Consider the following 20,689-nt stretch of genomic DNA (forward strand, 5'->3'; position numbering starts at 1 on the left):
TTCTCTGTTTTACAAAGTCAAGGAATCAAACCTGTTTGCTACCAACCAAAATGCGACTATAGCACCGATATGGAAAACTGTCGAGGGCCACAGGCTGCCATCCAATGCTTTGTCAGGTTAATTGCTTTCATTATTAAGATGAAAGAATTAGTTCATTAATCACTTAACCAGACCAGTAATAGATCCGGATCTATTAATCATTAAATCATTTTTAAGCATTAACTAGCTCCAGCTGCTTCATTATGAAGATTTGCAGCAGTGTGATAATAAACTGAATATCTTTGGGTTTTGATCCAAAAGAAGCAAACAACTGAACTGAAGTCATCACGTTGGGCTTTCATGAAATTTTATTGGCATTTTTTCACAATTCAATCAATGATTAAGGCAGAATAAACAACAATAAACATAATTTACTTGTTTATCTTTAACCTAATTCTTAGTGATTTAAACCATCATCTTTATAAGTTCAGCTTTTATGCAGCTGTACAGTATTTTACATTTGAGAGGGTTTGCAGAAAAACATGTTTATATTCCTCAAATTAAGATATTAAAAATATATATTTGTGGTGCTGGTCCTGTAACTCCAGCTCCAGAATATCAGTCTTCAGTGAGTAAAGTTAAGTAAACACAGTACGCTTGGTAACAATGCATTTTTTAAGTAACCTAGTGAGTTTTGAAATAATTTCAAGAGACTGATGAATTCTTTAAACCCTTAATGGAGCATTTTATCCTGCAGCTCATCTGAGGAAGTAAAAATCACCAAACGTGGACATATGATGCATTTCCACATTGACATCTTGTATCTTGTTCCTTTTTTTTTTTACTTTTCCTGTTCTCTCTTCAGCTCCAGAGAGAAGCCTGAGAGAGGAGATGTTAAACTACACTGAGATTGTTTTTAAATAAATCTTCTTATCGAAAACTTCAAATAAAAAACAGGAAACAAATTAAATATGGGACCTTTAAAATTTGGATTTATAAAATTAGAAAAGCTGAATGAACACAAGTTTAGTCAATCATATAAAGAGTGGTTTACAGTATTGTTCATCGAGAAGAATATGATGCATATGATGCATTTCCACATTGACATCTCTCTTCTTTCCTGCCGTCTTTTCCTCATGTAGTCTCAGAATGCTGACCTTCATATATGAAATGGGACGGACACAGGACATTGAGAGTAACAGTGTGGTGTAGTATGTTGCTCCCCTCTGCTGGTCCATCTCTGTCTCGTGGCTCTGAGCTCACTCCCTGGCTGCCTGTTAATGACGGCCTTTGTTAAACCCACAGCCTGGCTATTTCTGTGCCGCGCTGTAAACAGGCAGATTCCTCATCCCAGATTGGGAATGTTTTCTGCCTTATGTCGCGCTCTAGTATTCACAGGAGTGAAGAATAGAACGGCAAGGGTGGGAGATGGAGGAAGGCCAGAGGGAAGGAAGGGAGAGAGAAAGGGAAGGATGTTAGATCATGTAAAGTTAGATTATGGTAAAAGATGAAGGGACAGAGAGGGAAGAAAAAAATCTGAGAAGGAGGGAGGTTTAATGGAAAACTGAGAAAACCCAGCAAGAATTTTCAAAAAAGGACCATGTGGTGGTCTGAGGGGGAGGATCTCAGGCTGAGGATCTCTGAGTCCTGTTGTCTGAGGCGGTGCTGCCCTCTGTTGTTTCCACATGGACCAAACCAGCAGCAACGGTCTCAAAATGTCAGCAGCAAATCCAGTTTCTCCTCACTTTATGCAAATAAAGCGCCGGTCTCTAATCCTCTGTCAGTAAGGAAGTATGAGTACTTGTGTGTGTGTTATGCTTTCATATCCCTTTACATTAGCTGAAACTGTTAAAGACTTGCGACCTATAAAACTGCTTTTATGCCTTTGTCTTCTTGAACAATAAATTCAAGACTAATGAATTCAAGATTCCATTCAAGACTTAAACATTACACTACAAATCTGCACTCACTCACCAACACTACTTTGCTTTCTACTTGTCGGATTGAGACAGTTTCTCTTGCACTTGTCAGATTATACATTACTGATTTCATAAAGAACTGAAACCTGCTAGCAGTCACAAAACCCCCTCTGTGAGCTACTGACTCTCTCTTCCTATGGCAACAGGAGACACAGGTATTGCTCTATGTGTTATCTATTTGCCTATTCTGCCGTGTGTCAGCGGGACTTTTTGTCTCTATAGTCAGGTTGCAGTTGTATCTCTTCTTTCCTGACACAGTTGCACAGATTTTAGCAGATGTTTTTGCAGATGTTTGTGTTTGTTCACGTTGACGTCTCTCTGTTCGTTTACCTCCCACCGGAATCTAGAAATGCCTAATGCTGGAGTGTGACTGTTGCATGTGTTAATTTTTGCAGTTGAAAGAATGAAATGTAAACACCAGGTGGAAGAAATAGAAATTGTGAAATGCATTCCTTTTAGCTCAGTGTCTCTGACGGTAACCCTGCGCTTCCTCGCCGTTCCTCTTCCTTAAACACCTCTCCTCGCTTTACCTTCTCCTGATCTAACCTCTGCTGTTTTCCTCTCCCTGTTTCTCCCCTCCGACCTTTTTCTCTAACACCTAACCCTATCCTCTCTTCTTTTCTCCTCCTTCTCCTCCTTCTTCTCTCCCTCTCCTCCTGCCTCCCCTGCCTCCTTCCCTCCACCCTCCCACAGATGAGCCGACCAGCCCCGGCGCTGATTTGCGTGCCCGCCACGTGCCGGCGTCCTCCGTGGTGTCCAGCGGCATGAGTTCGGCGCCCGCTGTTGTCGCCAGCCCCGCCTCCCCCACCTTCCACTTCCCCCTCACTAGGCTCTTCTCACACGACTGCAGTGAGTGCCCCCTCCTTCCCCCACCTTTACTCCCCACTGCATGCAGCAGAGAAGTGTTGATCTGCTAGTGTTCAGTAGATTATCCCTCCTTCTCCTTCAGAGAGGGATTGAAGAAGTGTGCATGGGACTTTAAAACCTCCTGCGCCCCGTTTCTCAGCAGCATCGTACGGCTAAGATGATCTTAGCCTTAAGATGCTCTAAAATTCAAAAGCGTGTAAAGGCATTTTTGCTTTTGTCACTGTCATCTTATCCTAAGCATTTAAAAGTCTCGTTTTGTCAAAACACATGAAAAAAAATCTGCCAGTTTCAACCTGTGTCTAATACAACTGAAGTTGTTTAGAGATTTTTCCAAATTCTCCCATATTTTTTTCTGATTCTTGTGCTTCACTTTGCTAAATAAGTGACGTGAAGTTTTCTTTCACAACACTCATCTCTACAAAGTGAATTGATTTTTATTGGAAGCTGGTTGAAGCTTCAAAACAAGACTTTATGCTCAGTAATAGATGAAAATTGATTCGATTTTGAGCACTGCTATAAAATGTTTGCATGTTGGATTTGCAGATTGCATGAAAATTACACAAACATGTTTGTTCCAAATGTGTTTGGTTCTTATTCAAGCTGTGCATGAAGCCCCAAAGTGAGTTTTAGATTAATTTAACTCAGTTAAGTTTAGACTGGACAAACCCAGACTTGGATGATACTAAATGCATGTGAGTCTGTAGTCACAGAGGCTATACCTGCATGCCAGTGGTGGGAGAAAACACCCAGTGATAACTGAGTCTAACCCACTGCTCCAGCTTATCTCCCCACCGTCCACCTTCACCCACGTCACCCACTCACTCGCCACTCAAACACCCCAACCTCCATCACCGCCACCACCACCACCTCCTGCTTCCTCCCCCACTATCCCCACCTCCTAATCCAACACCGTCCCCTCTGGTGATTGGCATTACATCAACATTCTGTCTTTTTTTTCTTTCTCTTTCTTTTCTTCTTCTCTCTCTCTCTCTGTCTGTCTCTCTCTCATTCATCCTCTCACCGAGCAGGCAGTATTAAATCCAGTCGCCGTTCCTCCTATCTTCTAGCCATCACCACCGAGCGCTCCAAGTCATGTGACGAAGGACTCAACACGTTCAGAGAGGAAGGCCGCGTCTTCTCGTGAGTACTGTTGAAGAGACAGCTGGCTCATTACTGGATAGAAATAAAATCTATTTAACTATATAACATCTACTATACACTTCTTTACCTGATTAGCATCCTGCACTTATTGAGTAGATGTAGCACTAGATGTAGTACTTTCTGCACTGAAGGCAGATGTGTTGACAGTTGTGTTGTTGTTCTCCACAGGAGGCTTCCAAAGAGAGTGAAGAGTTTCTTCACTGACGGGGTGAGTTCTTCATGTGACAAAGTCTTTTTATAAATCCAGGTCAGGTTGACAGCTTTATTATATCATGTTATTCTATAAAGTCTAAACAAAGACGGACGCCCTGCAGTTAAACAGACACATCTAATGAACTTAGAGACTTCAACTGGTCTGTGCTGAGCAAATTGAGGCATAAAAAGGTCATTTTAGAAATATTTGATGCGGCTAACTTCAGTGGGTGGACACAATTACATTAACGGTGGTATATTTTAAATTTCTGATTTGCACAAGCAGCTAAATTAAGTGACCCACATAGATGCTGCCTGAGCCGCAGGTAGAGGAAGATGGCGCTACGAATTTCTATCAGTTTTCTCTTCAGCTTGGAAACTGAGAGTCATGATTCTTCTTTCACTTTTGTCCTAAAGCCATTGAGATGTTTACCTGTGACATGTGCAGAAGAGTCATACAGTCAGTGAAGTGAATCAGCTATGTCAGTTTGCTAACATTAGCCACCGTGAGCTAACAGACCGAAGTAAGACAAAAAACCCCTGAGTGTGTTGAATTGAGCAGGAGTGTATTTAATTGTATTTGTTTCTAAATTTAACCTTTTATTTGCAAGAGAAACAATTTAATAATTCATTATGTCATAGATGTGTTTCAAAACATTTTGTCAAAACATCTGCTCTAGCTCCTAGTGTGATATTAAGTTGAAAACTAATTAGAATGTGTGAATCAAAGTTAGACAGAAAACATTTTTAAAGTAACATCTGGCCGCTTCACAGAAGCACAGGAGAGACCAGGTAGTTGCTTCCTAAATTTCTCTCTCTTTTGCAAAATGATGTAATGTGGCAGGAGGATGATACCGTGTCAAACACTGGAAACCCCCTTCAGGAGAAAAACGATGATGATCTAAAAATGAACATCAGGCTGATTCAAAACCTCAACAACATCATGAGATTTTAAATTGATTATGTTGCTTGTTTCTTTTAATCCACTCTAATAAGTGGCCTTCTGTCACTTAAAACTTTTGATTGCTATACTAAAATAAAAAAAAAAGGGGGATTCAATGGATTTTCATTTTCTAGGTCTGAAGACGACAAACACTACATTTGACAGGCCTCCATATGAACGAGTGTCCTCAACATTTCCCTGTGTGTGTTTCAGTCCCTGGACAACCTTGGGACGGCCGAGGAGGTTCGATCTAAACGCCACTCCACCTCAGAGCTGGGAAACATCACTTACAGCGACGTGCGGCGAGAAGGATGGCTGCACTTTAAACAAATCCTCACAGAGAAGGGCAAGGTGAGCAGACCGAGCCTGACAAGTGAGACCTGAAAAGAATAGAAAGCAAGCGCTCACTCACAGGACGTTTCCTCTTCCCTTCACAGAAGGTGGGCAGCGGTATGCGTCCATGGAAGCGAGTCTTTTCTGTGCTTCGCTCCCATTCGCTCTTCCTCTACAAGGACAAGAGGGAGGCAGTGCTCCGCGGGGCCACGATCGGCGGCGCAGCAGAGGACGAGCAGCCAATCAGCATCCGGGGCTGCCTGGTGGACATCGCGTACAGTGAGACCAAACGAAAGCACGCCCTGCGACTGACCACCCAGGACTTCTGTGAGTACCTGCTGCAGGCGGAGGACCGGGAGGACATGCTGGACTGGATAAAGGTCATCAGGGAGAACAGCAAGACGGACAGCGAGGTCAGAGGACACACCTGTACCTGTCCCACTGTCACTTACTTTTCCACACTGGGCCTGTAGTTTGTTTTTATTAGAAAAGAGAAGCTCACAGAATCATGACATGTTTGTGTGTTGCAGGAGCTCGGCTTTTCCAGACAGGCCCTCATCAATAAGAAACTGAATGATTACAGAAAACAAAGGTGAGTCACCTGATAATCAATTACACCTGAACACAGTGAAGCAGCTGTTACAACTGTCCTCATCTCTCTGTCTCCCCCTGCAGTCCAACAGGCAGCAAGCCCGACTCCTCTCCCAGGATGCCCCGCATGAAGCCTCCCTTCCTGCACGCCAAGACGGAGAACACCGCTGGAGCGCCACGCTCCCCGAAACCAGAGGGCAAAGGTCAGTGTCAGGGAAAGAAAAATCACCCATGATGGAAGTGCGTGCTGAATGCTGAGCAGTGTTGGGCAAAAGTGGAAAAGATGATGAGTTGACTTTACTACAGTAGTAAACCTGCCACTCATCCTGTCTTCAAATAAAACTTCTTCACTTACATAGTCGTGATGGTTTGGTCCGATTCACTCGTCGCACCACTAATGACTTCCTGTTACAGCACATCAGCTGTTGACAACTGTACAACAACTCCTGTTTTTGATTGAATATTAGAGGTTAATGAGACTGATTATTACCTGGAGAGAAGAAACTTTAGCATTATTTCTCCTCCAAGATGAATTGTTGATAATTGGTGATACAGTTCAGGTAAATTCAGGTTAATAATTTAGAAGGGTAAATAGATAATAAGTTGTATTATCACAGTTTAATACTAATGTTAAAGCTTTTTGGCCATAATCTTATACATTTTTTAAGAAATAAACACAAATGACTCCAACAGTACAAACAACACACAACTGCCACAAGAACTAGTCCAATGTATAACAATATGTGTGCACAGTACAAAACATTGCACATGAAATACAGGGCATTCATATAAACATGTTGTCAAAGTATTCAAAATATTACTTTGTACTATGTAATACTTTTGTGCTTTAATAAGTACAAAAACCATCATGGTATATGTATATTGTGTATATAAATATATATGAAGAATGACTTTTTCCAATTTCATTTGACAAAGACGCAAAAAACAGCTGAAGAGAAAAAAGGGAAATAAAAAAAAAAACTAAAATTAATATATTTTTGGAAAAAAAAGAAAAGAAATATCCCAAAGTGTCACTTATATGTAAGTAATTGACTATATATTTGTAGAAAGATGTTCAAGTCTTAAAAATAATCAATTTCATCTAATCTGTAGGTCAGATGATCCACACATATTACATCAAATAAAAGTTTAAGCAACCCCACATCTGTAGGTGGTGTATTATCACCCCCACAGCTGTAGGTGGTGTATTATCAACCCCACAGCTGTAGGTGGTGTATTATCAACCCCACATCTGTAGGTGGTATATTATCAACCCCACAGCTGTAGATGGTGTATTATCAACCCCACAGCTGTAGGTGGTATATTATCAACCCCACATCTATAGATGGTGTATTATCAACCCCACAGCTGTAGGTGGTGTATTATCAACTGAGAAGTGTTTTGTTCGATCTGTCCTCAGATGAGAGCAGCCCACCCAAGTCTCCTTGGGGCATCAACATCATGAAGAAGACAAAGAAGGCCGGGCCCAAAGCTTTCGGCGTGCGGTTGGAGGAATGTCAGCCAGGTGCAAATAACAAGGTTAGCCACGAAATCCTCCGTCTGCAGCTAAATGCTCTAAAACTGATTTATTTTTTTTACTAAATGTTAAACCATCTCTGTCCATCTCAGTTCATCCCGATGATCGTGGAGATCTGCTGCGGTCTGGTGGAGGAGATGGGTCTGGAATACACCGGGATCTACAGGGTTCCTGGGAATAACGCCATGGTGTCGATGCTTCAGGACCAGCTCAACAAGGGCGTCGACATCAACCCTGCAGAGGAGGTGAGGGAAGAATATGTCCAGATTGGTGGGGAAGAAAAGCTTTTAACAGACAGGCTTCATTCAACTTTACTCAACAAAACTGTTTCAGTAAATGCAGATGTTGAAATACTGTGACCTCTGACCCCTCTGTGTCTTCTGCTGTCAACAGAAGTGGCAGGACCTCAACGTTGTCAGCAGTTTACTCAAATCCTTCTTCAGGAAACTTCCCGAGCCGCTCTTCACCAACGGTGAGTCACAGACACCGAATCACCTGACGCTGCCACACATTCAAATCAAACCCTCTTATCTTCCATGTATTTTAATATTTATCATATCTTTACAGACAAGTACAACGACTTCATTGATGCCAATCGGATGGAAAATGCATCAGACAGATTAAAGACCATGAAGAAACTGGTACGTCTTTGTTTGTGTTCATGAATGAGCAGGATCATTTACCTATCTGGATAATGCTTGTGTATGTGTGTGTGTGTAGTAGAAGTCATCATCCCTCTTGTTTCTCCTCCGTAGATCCGAGACCTCCCAGATCATTATTACCACACACTGAAGTTCCTGGTCGGTCACCTGAAGACTGTAGCAGACCACTCAGATAAAAACAAGGTGAGTGACACAAAGTGTGTAAATGTAACCAAAGTGTAATCACTGCGATATCCTGGGTTTTCATGCTGTGTGTCTGTTACCTGCGCAGATGGAGCCTCGTAACCTGGCTCTGGTGTTTGGGCCGACTCTGGTCCGGACGTCTGAGGACAACATGAAAGACATGGTTACACACATGCCTGACCGCTACAAGATAGTGGAGACGCTCATCCAGCACGTGAGAGACGCCACACACACAAATACACACAATTACTATTACTAATAGTCATTTTCAAGCTCAATATATTTTTCCTCTGTCATTTTTGCAGTACACCTGGTTTTTCACTGAAGAGCTCGACAAGGATGAAAAGGTAAGGTTCCCATATTGTTCTTTTATAGCACACAGATAATAAACCTTTATTTTCACTTATATAATGAACCTTTATGTAGGCAGTGATTTAAGAATACAGCTGCCAATCTACAGTACAGTATTAGTATTTTTAAAGCTGGTGTGAAACGAAATAATAACAGTAATAAAGTGTATTTGTATAGCGCTGATCAAAACCACAGATTAGAAGAAACAGAAAAGAGAAAATTAAAAAAATTTAAAATGCACATTACATATGAATTATTCACATAACTGAACCTGCATTCACACATCAATACGCACATTTATCCAAACTAAACATTGTTATTACTGTGTTTTTTTTTTAAAAAGGCCTTCAATGAAAATACATTTTCAGAAGCAACATACAGAAGAAAAAGCTATTTAAAAAGAGGTTATTCGGTAAAAATGCGTTTTCAGAAGAAGATACTGATACTGAGTCTGAGTAGTCAGACAGGTTGTTGGCGCCTGAACAGATGCTCTATTTAAAGGTCATAAAATATTATTTTATGAAACACTTCACCTGTTTCAAAAAGGTGTGCTTGTTTCAAGGACATATTTTAACAAACCACAAAAATGTGATGTTGCACTGCTCAGTGCTGATATCAGCCATTTGTTAAATTATACATTTAATGTCTTTTCATGGATTCTAGTGCAACAAACTGCCTTATTTGAACATGGTGACAGTAAATCAGAGGAAGTCGCTGAAACAATGAGAAACTTCTTGAAAACCTTTTTTTCCAGAGAAAGAAGTCTTGATGACTTGTCTCTCATAGCAAGTTTATCTTCCATATTGATGTGCTGAGTAATTATCACTGACTGGCCTCAGTCAAGACTGTTCTTACTCTGTTTACAGTCACCCTTTTCATCTTTTTATCATATACTTGTGTGATTATTCTGTGTGATCGATTGACACTTGTTCATTATGACTTAGATATGATCTTGTAGTTTTATCTTTATGACTTATATGTATTTAAACACCTGTTCAAAAGCCTTATCTGTAGAGAAACCACTTCTGTTGAACAGTCAACACTGTATGAACGTTCGGTAATCTCCTTCCATTAACCAATATTTTCCGAATTATAAAGTCTTATCAGTGTAAAGCTGCTGCTGCACTTAATCACTAGAAATTTATGTTGATTAATGATAGAAAAGAGTCACCTCCTGGCTCAGGAAGTAAGACACTGACTGTGAACTGTAATATCCTCAGATCACGTTTGACATTTGTTGCATCTCTTTCATTTCCTGTCATCTCTCTACTGCCTTTATATATATATATATATATATTATGAATGAATGTATTATGAATATATTTGCTGTTATGAAGTCAGGATACTTTTAATTAAACAATAGCTGCATCAGCTGCTCTGGTTTTGAACTGATCTAAAGTCACTATAAATCACAGCCTTTTGTTGGTTAATGAATGTTCGTTGTGTCCGTTCCCTCCAGACGCCAGTGGACACGGAGGACGTACAGCCCGCCCCCAACATCGACCACCTCCTGTCCAACATCGGCAGGACCGCTCTGCTCGGGGAGGCCTCAGGTGAGGACGCTGTTTACTGCTGTTCACACTGCTCGCTCTAACTGAGCCGACCAGTAGCATTCGGGGTAGCTGTAACTGGCAACCCAAAATGAAAGCTGCTTTCTGTTTAATGGAAGTAGGAAATTCCCCACTAGTGCGTCATAATTATAATCTCTCCGTTCCAGTGAACTGAGGAAAAAAAAACAGCTGTCAGCCATCAGGAGTTTCCTTTGAACAAGATAATAAATCTTCTGTTGTTATTGATGCAGTTTTAAGCAGAGTCTCAGAGAAAAGACACTTGATTTAAATGAATGAACTAATCCATCTCCACTAACAGATTTTTCAATCTGGTTCTGAGGCTTGACGAAACAAATAATTTAAAATGGATCTTTTTAACAACACGTTGACAGGGTTGACAGTTGCTGTTATGAAGTCAGGCTACTGCATTCCTCCCTTGATTGAAATTCCTTGTTGGAAGTTTGTCCCAGTTTAAAGCCAGAATTCCCTACTCTCCAACAGAACTGGAACGCAGCATAAGAAATGAAGTCTTACATCCGTTAGCTCTCGGAGTTTTTCTGTGTTTGATAGTGTGCCTACACTTCTCTCCTTTCTGCTGACCTCTTTTTGTCCCTCCACGTTGCTCATCTTTCACTTTCTCTGTACGTTTCTGCATTTCCTTTTCTTAGCTGAGCCTGTGGAGCAGCCACTGCGGTAGGATGGGAACTCCCCTGGCAATGTGTGTGTGTGTGTGTGTGTGTGTAACCAAGTCAGTGCATCATACTATGAAAGTGAAATAATGGGTGTGTGTTTGTATGAGAGAGATTGTTAGTGTGGTGATGGTTTGTGTGTCCATGGTCTCCATCACCCCCCTGAAAGTCGGTGTCTCCCTCTCAGTGTCAGACGGAGGTCTCTGTAAGAACAAGTGTCCCCCCCAAGTCTGACTAATGAATTAATGGATCTGCCTGTTAAAACTGCTTCATCTGACACTAGAGTGTAAACTGTTGTCTGTCACTGAGAGACAACTCCCTCACCGGTGGCCTGTCTAGTTGTCAGACTCTGAGCTCCACTCATACACCTGAGCAGTTTCAGTCGGTCTAGTCCGATCATCAGGATCCCAGCTCCACTTCTAGCCCTACAGGTACTCTAGGTGGCGCCGTTTCTATTCTGGCATTTTAAATTCCCAGTGACGTCACCTGTAAATTTGTACTCTGATGTTTTTGTGTTTGAAGCTCAGTGGAGGCCAAACCTTGTTTTTTCTATCACTGTTAAACTTTGAAAAAAAAAGCTTTAATTTCCCAAAGTGCAGCTCACTGGTGATCTTGACTCTACACACAAAGAAGTCCATTTATACAGCCCCAAAATCCAAATTACAAAAGTGCTTCAGAGGGCTCCACAGTCTGTGCTGCATACCCTGTGTCCTTACATCCTTGACTGGAATAAGGAAATATTCCTGAAGTTTTCTTTCAAAGCAAAATCCTTCAGAAATATGACAAAAAAAGGCAAAAGAAGAGCAGGTACGAGATTTTGCCATTTGCCAACACAGAAATTGAACCAAAATGGTGACTTCATCTCAAGATAGGACACTGCAAAAACTGCCCAGTAGTTAGTATAGAACTGTGTCCAACAACTACACTTGATCTGTAGATTATTATTAAAAGGCCCATTCAAGTTCAAATTTGTTTTGTCTGAAAACATCCAATGAATGAAAATCATAAAAACACATAAAACAAAATCAGCAAATCCTCACATTAGAGAAGCTGTAATTACACAGCAACTAATCAATTATTAAAGGGGTTAATAAACTTTTGCTGATCAACTAATCAAATTGTTAATTAATAGGAGTAGAAGTTATAGGTGTGTCAGTAGAGTCTTGACCTCCTGCAGGCCAATATTTGTTCTTTTTTTTAAAACACCAAAAACTGATTGAGATTTTACTTTGAAAGGCTGCTTTCCCTCCATGAGTGGAAGTACACCGTCGCCATCACCAGTGAGGTACAGGTGCTAAGCTGCCCTTCAGGAAAACTAAGAGCTTGTACTGGATTTTAATGGTGTATCTATGATACCAAGAGGGAAAATGAAAACCAGCATCTGTAAGCTCAACACTAAATAAACTTTGGTACATGAGAAACGACTCCATCTAGAGCCCCTTAGGAGACAACCACCCCTCCCACGCTGCTGGGTTTCTTTAAATGATTAGATTTATACATAATGGAGCTTTTATCCTGCATCGGTGTGTGTGTACGTTTGTGTTTGTGAGGGACTGTGTTTCTTTTTAATGTCGATTATTTCTGCTTTCACGCCTCCCAACGCTTCCTCCTTCACTGATTGATGTCATCAGTGTTTCCGGTGATATCATCGGTGTGTGCCGTGATTTCCTAATGCTCCCAACACCAAACCCTGCCTCCCCCAATCATTGTCTCTCCCCCACATCCCCCACTGTGTAAATCAGTGTCCTTGTGCTGGGGTCCGTCAGGGGCAGAGGGCACAGAGGAGAATGAGTTCCTGGAAACTTGGTGGAGGAATTTGCCTTGTGATTTCTATTTTTCTCAGTCAGGAAAACGGCTGCTGTGCTGATGACTACACAGAGAAAGCTTCAATTGTGTTGTGACTCTAGCCACACCTGTTCAGTGATGTCACAGCAGGTGACCTTTCCAGCTGATGTAAAAACACCCGCTGTGGCATCAAGGATGAAAGTGTGTGAACAATAGAGAGCAGTGCAGCAGCTGTTTTTTCTGTGGTTTATCATGAATTTGTCCTTTTAAAAAAAAGTGATGATCAACCCAACTGCCTCTGTGTCCTCCACCGTGACTGTTCTGGCCTTTTGTTAACGTCGGTGAATCTGACCCACTTATGTTTTTTATTTTCTTTTCCCCCAGACTCAACCAACAGTGATTCGGCTAAATCAAAGGTAACGTCTCCTCACATGGTACAACACAACTCTGGTTGATCGACTGCAGCACACACACGGATGTTGTCTTAAATAACTCAGAATATAATCATATAATGTATGATGTATAACATTTCTTCCTTCTTTAGGGGTCGTGGGGGTCAAAGAAGGACCTCACAGCCAAGGACTTCCTGACTCTGTCCATCATGTCAGCTGTAACGGGCCGCAAACGCAGAAAGCGCCATAACGCCCGCCGCGTGGGCAGCAGCACCGACGACGACTCAGAGCACGAGCCAATCAAAGCCGGACATCTAGGGGCGGAGGAGGAAGAGGAGGCAGAGTCACCTGTCGGAGACACTGCTCCTCGGGCGGAGGGAGAGGAGGATGACGATGAAGAGGAAGAAGAAGAAGAAGAGGAAGACGAGGAAGTTGTAGAAAGCGGAGCAAAAGAGGAGGTAGAAGAGGAGGCGGTGGCGGTTATTCCCAGTCGGCCGTGCTGTAAAGAGGAAGAGGAGGCAGGAGGAAGGCAGGCAGCGATGTTGCTGCAGGAGGAGGAGGCTCGGGCGGAGGTGAAGGGGCCACCGTGGCGAGCGCCAGAGGATGCACGCTCTATCGTTTCTGGTTACTCCACCCTCTCCACATTAGGGCGCAGCCTGGGGTCAGAGGGGAGGGGGGAAGACGCCGATGACGAGCACAGCGAGCTGGTGAGCGAGACGGACAATGAGAGCGGCTTCGCCTCGCGCTCCCTCACCCAGGAGAGACCCAATAAGCAGCCAACTTCACCCGTGAACACGCAGCCGCCTGCGGCCCCGCGCAGCTTCCTCTACACACACTACAAACCCCCAGTTCTCTCATCCACAAACCTGCTCGCCCCACCCACGCCCCTCACACACACACCAGACTCTGCAGAGAGGAGTGAAGGAGGTGCGCGCTCCACCACGCCCTCGTCCTCCTCCTTCTCCTCCTCCTCCACCACCCACAGACTGCACTCACGGCCTTCCTTCAACTCCCACAAGCTGATCCAGTGTGACACTCTGGCCAGGAAGAAGCTGAAGTCGGAGAAGACCAAGGCTCGCTCCCTGGACCTGTTGGAGCTTCCTGGCACCACGGCTCAGGGTGACGGAGGTGGCTCTGGGTCAGACGGCACGCCCAGAGTGAGGAGGGAGACCTCCAGAACCAACCCCTCCTCAGGCAGCAGCCAGGAGAGCCTGCGCCTGACGCGGCCCAAACCCGCCCTGCCGCCCAGCGAGGCCGCCTCCTTCACCCCGACCGGCCCAGGCAGCAGGTCTCTGGCTGAGCAGGTTCGCGCTCGACTGCTGGGCTCGGCCGACGACCTGCGCAGCGTGGGGCTGCGAAAACCGCTGTCGCCCGAGACACGAAGGAAGAGGCGGGCCTGGCGCAGACACACCGTGGTGGCCTCCCCGACTGAGACGTCCGACAAGAGACCCCCAATGACTGTCAATGAGTTCCCCTTATCCCCTATCAACCAAAACCAGGTCAAAACACCAGGGCTGCCTCGGGATGCAGACGGGCTCGAACAAGGACCGGCTACACGTCAAGCACCCACCTCTAGATTCCACCAGTACCTGTGAGACCTGCCAGCTGACCCCAACCTCCACTCCAAGGAAAAAAGGCAGAAGCTGCTGACTCTAAGGAGGGAGGAGGGGGGGTCCTGCTGACCCCCTGCAGGTCAGTCGACCAGCAGCAGTGTAAACAGGGTTGTGGTTAGTTGCCAGGTGTAACACAGAGTACCAATGACCAGGTCTTTAAGAGCAGCCCACCCTTTCCTTTTTGATAAGCTCCATTTGCATGGCAAGGGGCACTCCAGTGTTGCCAAAGCTTTTGTTTTTTTCTTTTTCCTATACATGTGCTTTTATAGAAATAATACAGGAACAGGACAGAGACACAAACAGACCTCATCACAATCAATGTTACAGCCACGAATTCTCATTCGAGTAACAACCCGAGCATCCTCCCCGTCTTCTCTCCCCTCCAGCCTGGCTCACAGACGACATAAGTCAAAGGGTTAAATCCCTTTATGTGACCAGAGGAGGATGCTGAAACGCAGCCTTCCTCTGATTCTTGAGAGAATGGTGCTTCTTAACAAAGTGGAATTTCAAAATAAAATCTCTCCAAACCTACTTCAGTGAGCCAGAGGAGACAGACTCATAAAATTACAAAAATGTAATGGTCAGGTTGAAACCATTTCACGAGGGATCTCAGCTGATTTTTCATATCAGTCTTCCTAATCCTCAGACCACAGACACTGTAAGACTCATTTATACTCCCAACATCAGACACATTAGGGTCACAGACACACAATACAGTCGTCTCTCTCTACTTGTTAATAATGTTAATGTGTTTTTTTGCGCAACAATATTCGTGATAATGTCCGAGCATGCAGGTGTTTGTGTTGAACAATTTTGTAACATTTGTACAAAGCCTTGTTAAGTTAACCTTGTAAATATAAATATTATGTTATCATATTTGTTTTTACTTTTTTTAGTTCTTTTTTTATGGTTTACAAAAAGTGCGTACAAGTGCACAGTCATTTCCTTCAAGATGTTACTTGAAATGTTTCCCTTAATATATTCTTTTTTGTTTTATATCCTCTCTCTCAATATATATATATATATATATATATATATATATATATATATATATATATATTATATATATTTTGTATTAAAGTAAAAAAGGACTTTTATTGTGATTTCACCTCTTGGGTGTACCTGTTCAAAGGAGACGAGATAAACATTACTAACCCTGTTCCTTATTTCCTCATAGATGGCCTTTCTCTCTGATTCTCAGCACTGTGCAGGGAAAAAAAACTTCTCATGAGATTTAGTCTTATAAATAAGTTTATCAGCAATGCTGCATCAGCATGTGGCAAAATAAAAACATGTAATCTGGTAATTATTACATTATATATTGGACAGTTTGCAGGCAGCTCAGTGCCACACTGTGATCGCTGACCTCATCATTTGTTTTTCTTATTTATGTCTGGGGATTACTGAGCATTGCCTTCACAGATCTGCTCATATTTACTGAGCTCAAGACAAAGTGTGTTCCTGAAAGAGAAGAGAAGCCTGACAGTGTTTTACAGACTGTAAAAATACGGTGTCGTGCATACAAACGGCTACATTTTCACTTCGAGCGATCACGTTTTTTCATTGCATCCCCCTCTGAGGGTTCATCTGTCTGGATATTTATTACCTTGAGGTTACGTGACCAGGAGTTTTCCATAAAGTCAGGCTCTGATAAATCCTCCCCGACAGGGGGAAATGGTACATTAGAGGAAATGAATACAGAATACCTGCTAACAATCTATTGTTTTTATCTCTCGTTCTGTCCGTGGAGCCAATTTGCCAACAGAAAATAACACAAACAGGAGGTGCGACTTCCTAAGTCCTGAGAGACTCGCTTGTTTTCATCTGACCAAAATACAGACAAAAACCCAGTGAAAAATAATGATGATAATAATAATAAATGATACGTTCTAGTCTTGTCTTACCTCAAGGGTTTTTCTACAAGTGCCTGATTTCTGGAATGTTTTTGTTCTGCAGTGCCATGCTCGGTTCCTATCTTTCCGTTTCCTTTTGTTGTTTCTGGGTCTCCTCCCTCCTTCTCTTGTGGTTGATGGTATAACTAAGGCACTGACCCAAAGATGTGTACATTAAATACAAGCGGTCGAACTGAGAGGCTGTAAAAAAAAAAAAAAGAAAAAGAAGCACACTTCAAGCCAAGGACATGTCTATGCACTCTCTTTGCCTTTAACACAGGCATTAACAGCTGTTACTGATGCTGCTAAGAGGGAAGAGGCATAGTATTCTCTCAGCTGCTTTTTCTAAACAAACTGAGGCCATCTCTCTTTGCCTAGTGATCCACAGTGTGTGAATATGGTACACCTAACAAGCCCTACCCTAATACTGCATTAGGTCATGCCAGACAACATCCCAGTTTCTAAAGATGAACTAACAGCCCACGACTTCATCAGAAGGAAAACTCAACAGTTGGTGTGTGTTGTCTGAAATGTGATTTTCCTAATGTCTCATTGTTGTATTTTAAAGTCTTTTTTGTACATACTATCTTAATATGTAACATACTGTATTGTGTACATTTGGAATTGCTTTTGAGTATAACTAATATGAAAATGACTGGACTTAAAAGACTTGTCCGCCTGAAACCATTTCCCTCATGGCTGTGTGCTTTAAAGCAAGGTTATATGATGTAAATAAACAGAATTATGTTTAAAAAAATATATATCTTTGCATACGTGTTTGTTTTCAAGATTGTGGGATTTTGCAAGACACACAGTTTTATTAGGAGGATGAGGCTGACGTTTTTGCAGTGCACACAACTTACAATAGGAGCTGAATGATGCCCTCTAGAGGCTGCAGGTGAATGAGGTCTCTCCAGGCCCTCTAGCACAGATTCCTTCTGCACATGAAGCAAACTTCATCTGAACTACTGGGGCTCTGCCTTTCAACTTGCTTGAATAGTTTAATATTAATGCATTCTGTGAAAACAGCTGCAACACCGCTATTGAAACTATCATTCTGTCTAAATATAGAGCCTTGGTAATCCAGCACCATGATGAGCAAAAATTGTTTCTAAAAGAGGAATAAACCCATTTTGCATTTCTTCTTGCATTATATCCTGAACAGATTTCACTCAGAGTGGGTTAACCTGCATAAACAGCATCTCCATCACATCCCATCCCATCCCCCCACTTCTGCTGTGGCTACAGTCTGTATTCCTCCTATTCAGAGCCCACTGATGTCTTCTGTCTGGCCCATTTCAGGATCCTCACAAGAAAAGCTTTGTGATCATTTGCATGCTCACAAAAGCCATGTACAGTAGCTTCACACTGCAGCTTCTATGAACCGCTTCCTGTGTTTTAGAGCAGGCTTTACAACACGACAGATTTAAACAGAATTTCAAAGTTTTATTTGAACTTATGATAACACACAACTGTTAAAATATTCACTCTGGAATTTACTTCTGCAGTCTTTGCAAGCTGGCCCAATTAGCGGTAATTTGTTATTCAGTTCTGTATTTTGTATGTTTGTTTGTCCGGGGGGTGGGGAGGGGTGCGACACACAATGTTTGTTTTTGAAGTCAAAAATTCAACAGCGTTAATTAAAATGGACACATACTTAGTTGACCGGGGAAACAAAATATTCTCGTTTTGTCAAATACATTCTCTTTATAAAAAGAATCTTATTTTTGAAATATTTACATTTCTTCTTGGGGAAAAAAAATGAACAGGACACCCTTACAGTCCAAATAGAAAAGAAACGTCAGGTATTGCATTGCAATGCAAGGACTTCATCGTCCAGATGACAAACTGGTTACAGAAAACTGATGACATTTAAAAAAAAAAAAAAATTTTTTGCAGTAGTCCCACCTCTTTCAAAAGGGGTCCCCCCTACTTGACTAGTGTCCTCTAGTTGGTAGCGACCTGGGCTATGTCCTTGCTCGGCTGGCTTTGCAGAAGAAGCTCCGTGTTTTGGGCCCTCAGTCTCTCCAGTTCCCTCTCCAGCTCTCTGAGACGGACCAGGGAGCTCTCCACGGTCTGACCCCCGGGCTCCACGGCGCGCCTCAGCCGGTTGTTCTCCTCCTCCAGCCGGGACATGCACTTCTCCAACTCCAGGTACTCCTGCACCAGCTCCTGCTTGGTCATATTCTGCAGGCTCTCGACGTGATACATCTCGTAGGTCTCGGAAAAGTCTCTCTGGAGAAACTCCCCACCTGCGTTCCCGGGCCTCCCGATACCATCGCTGCCTCCGCCGCTGCCGTCGTCATCATCCTCCTCGTCGTTGTCGAAGAGGTCTTCCTCGCTGCCCGTATCCTCCATACGGCCGCCGACCCCCGAGGGTCGCCTGACCCCAGTCTCAGTGTTAAGGTCGGGCTCCTCCCGGTCATGCTCGTCCATCAGGAACTGTGTAGTATTATAGGGGGCCACTGGGAGCCCTTTGGCGAACATCTCCTCTCTCAACCGAGAAGCCCTGGCCGTCTCTCTCTCCTCCAGGGCTTTCCTCTCCTCCCAGGAAAGTTTGTAATAAGGCTTCCAGTTGCGCTTCTTCTTGGAGGTCCTGCGTCTATGCCTCTTCTTGCCCAGACGCGCGTCCAAGCCAGTGTCGGAGTCAATATTCAAACTCTCTTCTTGCACCTGGTTGAAAGTCTCCTGAAGCGGTCTCTCCTCGCCGATTTTCCCCTGTGAGGGCAGATTACCGCCGCCCGCTGCATGGATCTGGGGGTTCTGGTGTGGCTCAGCAGCACTCGGGCACTTTGGGAGCTCGTTTCCGGCTGCTAAGGCAGGGCACACCTCCCTCTGACCGCCTTTCATTTGCCATAACTTGTCTGTGTTGATATCCCCATAGTTCTCCGCCTGCTGCTGCCGCCGCCTCTGCTCTCTCTGGCGCCCCCTATCGCCGTTCACCGGTCCACCGCGGTTGCTGGCTGGGAGATGCTCCAAAGCGTCTTCGCTGCTCCCACCTGATGGGCCGCCTGAAGTTTTCAGGTGATGGGTCTGCTCCGCTGGCTCTGTCATCATGGTGATCCGCTCGGATGGTTCCGCTTTAGCGCATTTTTAGCCGATGTCCCCACTCTCGAAACTGAACTGCGAAGTTCGTCAAAAGACGTTAAACTTAATTTGGACGAAAATATACTTTTTTTTTTTCCAGAATGAGTCGGAGTCACTAAAGAAAGTTTGAGTGTTGACGTTTAAAAACAAATTCTCGTAAAGTAAAACTAAACTTCTGAACAGTAAACACTTGTTACTCCTTCAAGGATTTGTCAGAGCAACTGTCGCTAACTACCATTAACTGTTTCGATGCTGTCAGAGCTGCCGTTCACCCGGAGACTGCGTTCCGCCTTCACAACAGTGTCCAGTGTGCTACTCAAGCAGAGGGGGTTCGTGTTTATATAGCAGCTCCGCCTCTAACCGTGCGCATGCTGCTGGTTGTAACTCCTACTGAATTGTGGGAAATGCTGTTTTGATACTGGCGAAGCACTGGCGGAGACCTCCATAACAAACTACGAAGTCCACAAGTCTATGATAACTGACAGGCATTTTAACCAATCAAACGGTAAAGCCCTGAGTACGATAAAGCCTGCCCCTCTCTTTGCTGATTGGACTAGAGGACAACTTTGCTGTTGCTAAGCTTAAAGTATTTTCTGATTGGCCAGTCCAATAGTCAATCACACATACGTAATCCACACCAAGAAAGCAGTCCGGGGCATTTTTATGGGAGCTACTATGTGGAAATAAAGGGGGTACGAGTAAAAGTTGCGAAATACAAGTTAATTTAAATACTTTCGAATGACATTAATTGTAGCTGAAATAATTTAGACAGTTTTATATATACGATCATAAAGTTTAGATTTACCCGTTTACGACACAACGTGACGCCATATTAATACTACAGCGTAACCCCTTCCTGCGTTTTAAGCAAAGTGAAGAAATCCTCCAACGGAAACTAGTCCA

The 20,689-nt window shown here is 43.4% G+C and overlaps 3 protein-coding genes across 15 annotated transcripts in view; 1 reads left to right on the forward strand and 2 right to left on the reverse strand.

Moving 5' to 3' along the window:
- The window catches only part of arhgap23a (Rho GTPase activating protein 23a), a 69,771-nt gene extending 52,315 nt beyond the window's left edge, over positions 1–17,456 (forward strand). For 9 of the 13 annotated variants that reach the window (XM_071468384.1, XM_071468349.1, XM_071468359.1 and 6 more), the window contains 17 exons: positions 2,652–2,807; positions 3,854–3,965; positions 4,155–4,194; positions 5,335–5,472; positions 5,559–5,867; positions 5,985–6,046; positions 6,130–6,248; positions 7,466–7,584; positions 7,675–7,827; positions 7,976–8,054; positions 8,150–8,223; positions 8,338–8,427; positions 8,516–8,641; positions 8,733–8,774; positions 10,238–10,331; positions 13,187–13,218; positions 13,347–17,456. In XM_071468384.1, the coding sequence (XP_071324485.1) occupies positions 2,652–2,807; positions 3,854–3,965; positions 4,155–4,194; positions 5,335–5,472; positions 5,559–5,867; positions 5,985–6,046; positions 6,130–6,248; positions 7,466–7,584; positions 7,675–7,827; positions 7,976–8,054; positions 8,150–8,223; positions 8,338–8,427; positions 8,516–8,641; positions 8,733–8,774; positions 10,238–10,331; positions 13,187–13,218; positions 13,347–14,789 (3,188 nt within the window). In that variant the 3' untranslated portion in view covers positions 14,790–17,456. The remainder of the gene's footprint in view (positions 1–2,651; positions 2,808–3,853; positions 3,966–4,154; positions 4,195–5,334; positions 5,473–5,558; positions 5,868–5,984; positions 6,047–6,129; positions 6,249–7,465; positions 7,585–7,674; positions 7,828–7,975; positions 8,055–8,149; positions 8,224–8,337; positions 8,428–8,515; positions 8,642–8,732; positions 8,775–10,237; positions 10,332–13,186; positions 13,219–13,346) is intronic. The other 4 variants (XM_071468339.1, XM_071468420.1, XM_071468330.1 and 1 more) reach the window with 3 other exon arrangements.
- The window catches only part of rpl19 (ribosomal protein L19), a 198,000-nt gene that overhangs the window by 158,340 nt on the left and 18,971 nt on the right, over positions 1–20,689 (reverse strand). The gene's annotated exons all lie outside the window — the stretch shown is intronic.
- Positions 18,125–20,112, reverse strand: hexim1 (HEXIM P-TEFb complex subunit 1). Its single transcript, XM_071468618.1, has one exon. It carries the CDS (start codon positions 19,754–19,756, stop codon positions 18,647–18,649), a length of 1,110 nt encoding a protein of 369 aa, XP_071324719.1. The 5' UTR covers positions 19,757–20,112; the 3' UTR covers positions 18,125–18,646.

Source organism: Trachinotus anak, unplaced genomic scaffold, assembly GCF_046630095.1.
Source record: "Trachinotus anak isolate AG129_WGS33_773 ecotype Australia unplaced genomic scaffold, CSIRO_AGI_Tana_v1 ptg000003l, whole genome shotgun sequence".
Taxonomy (NCBI): domain Eukaryota; kingdom Metazoa; phylum Chordata; class Actinopteri; order Carangiformes; family Carangidae; genus Trachinotus; species Trachinotus anak.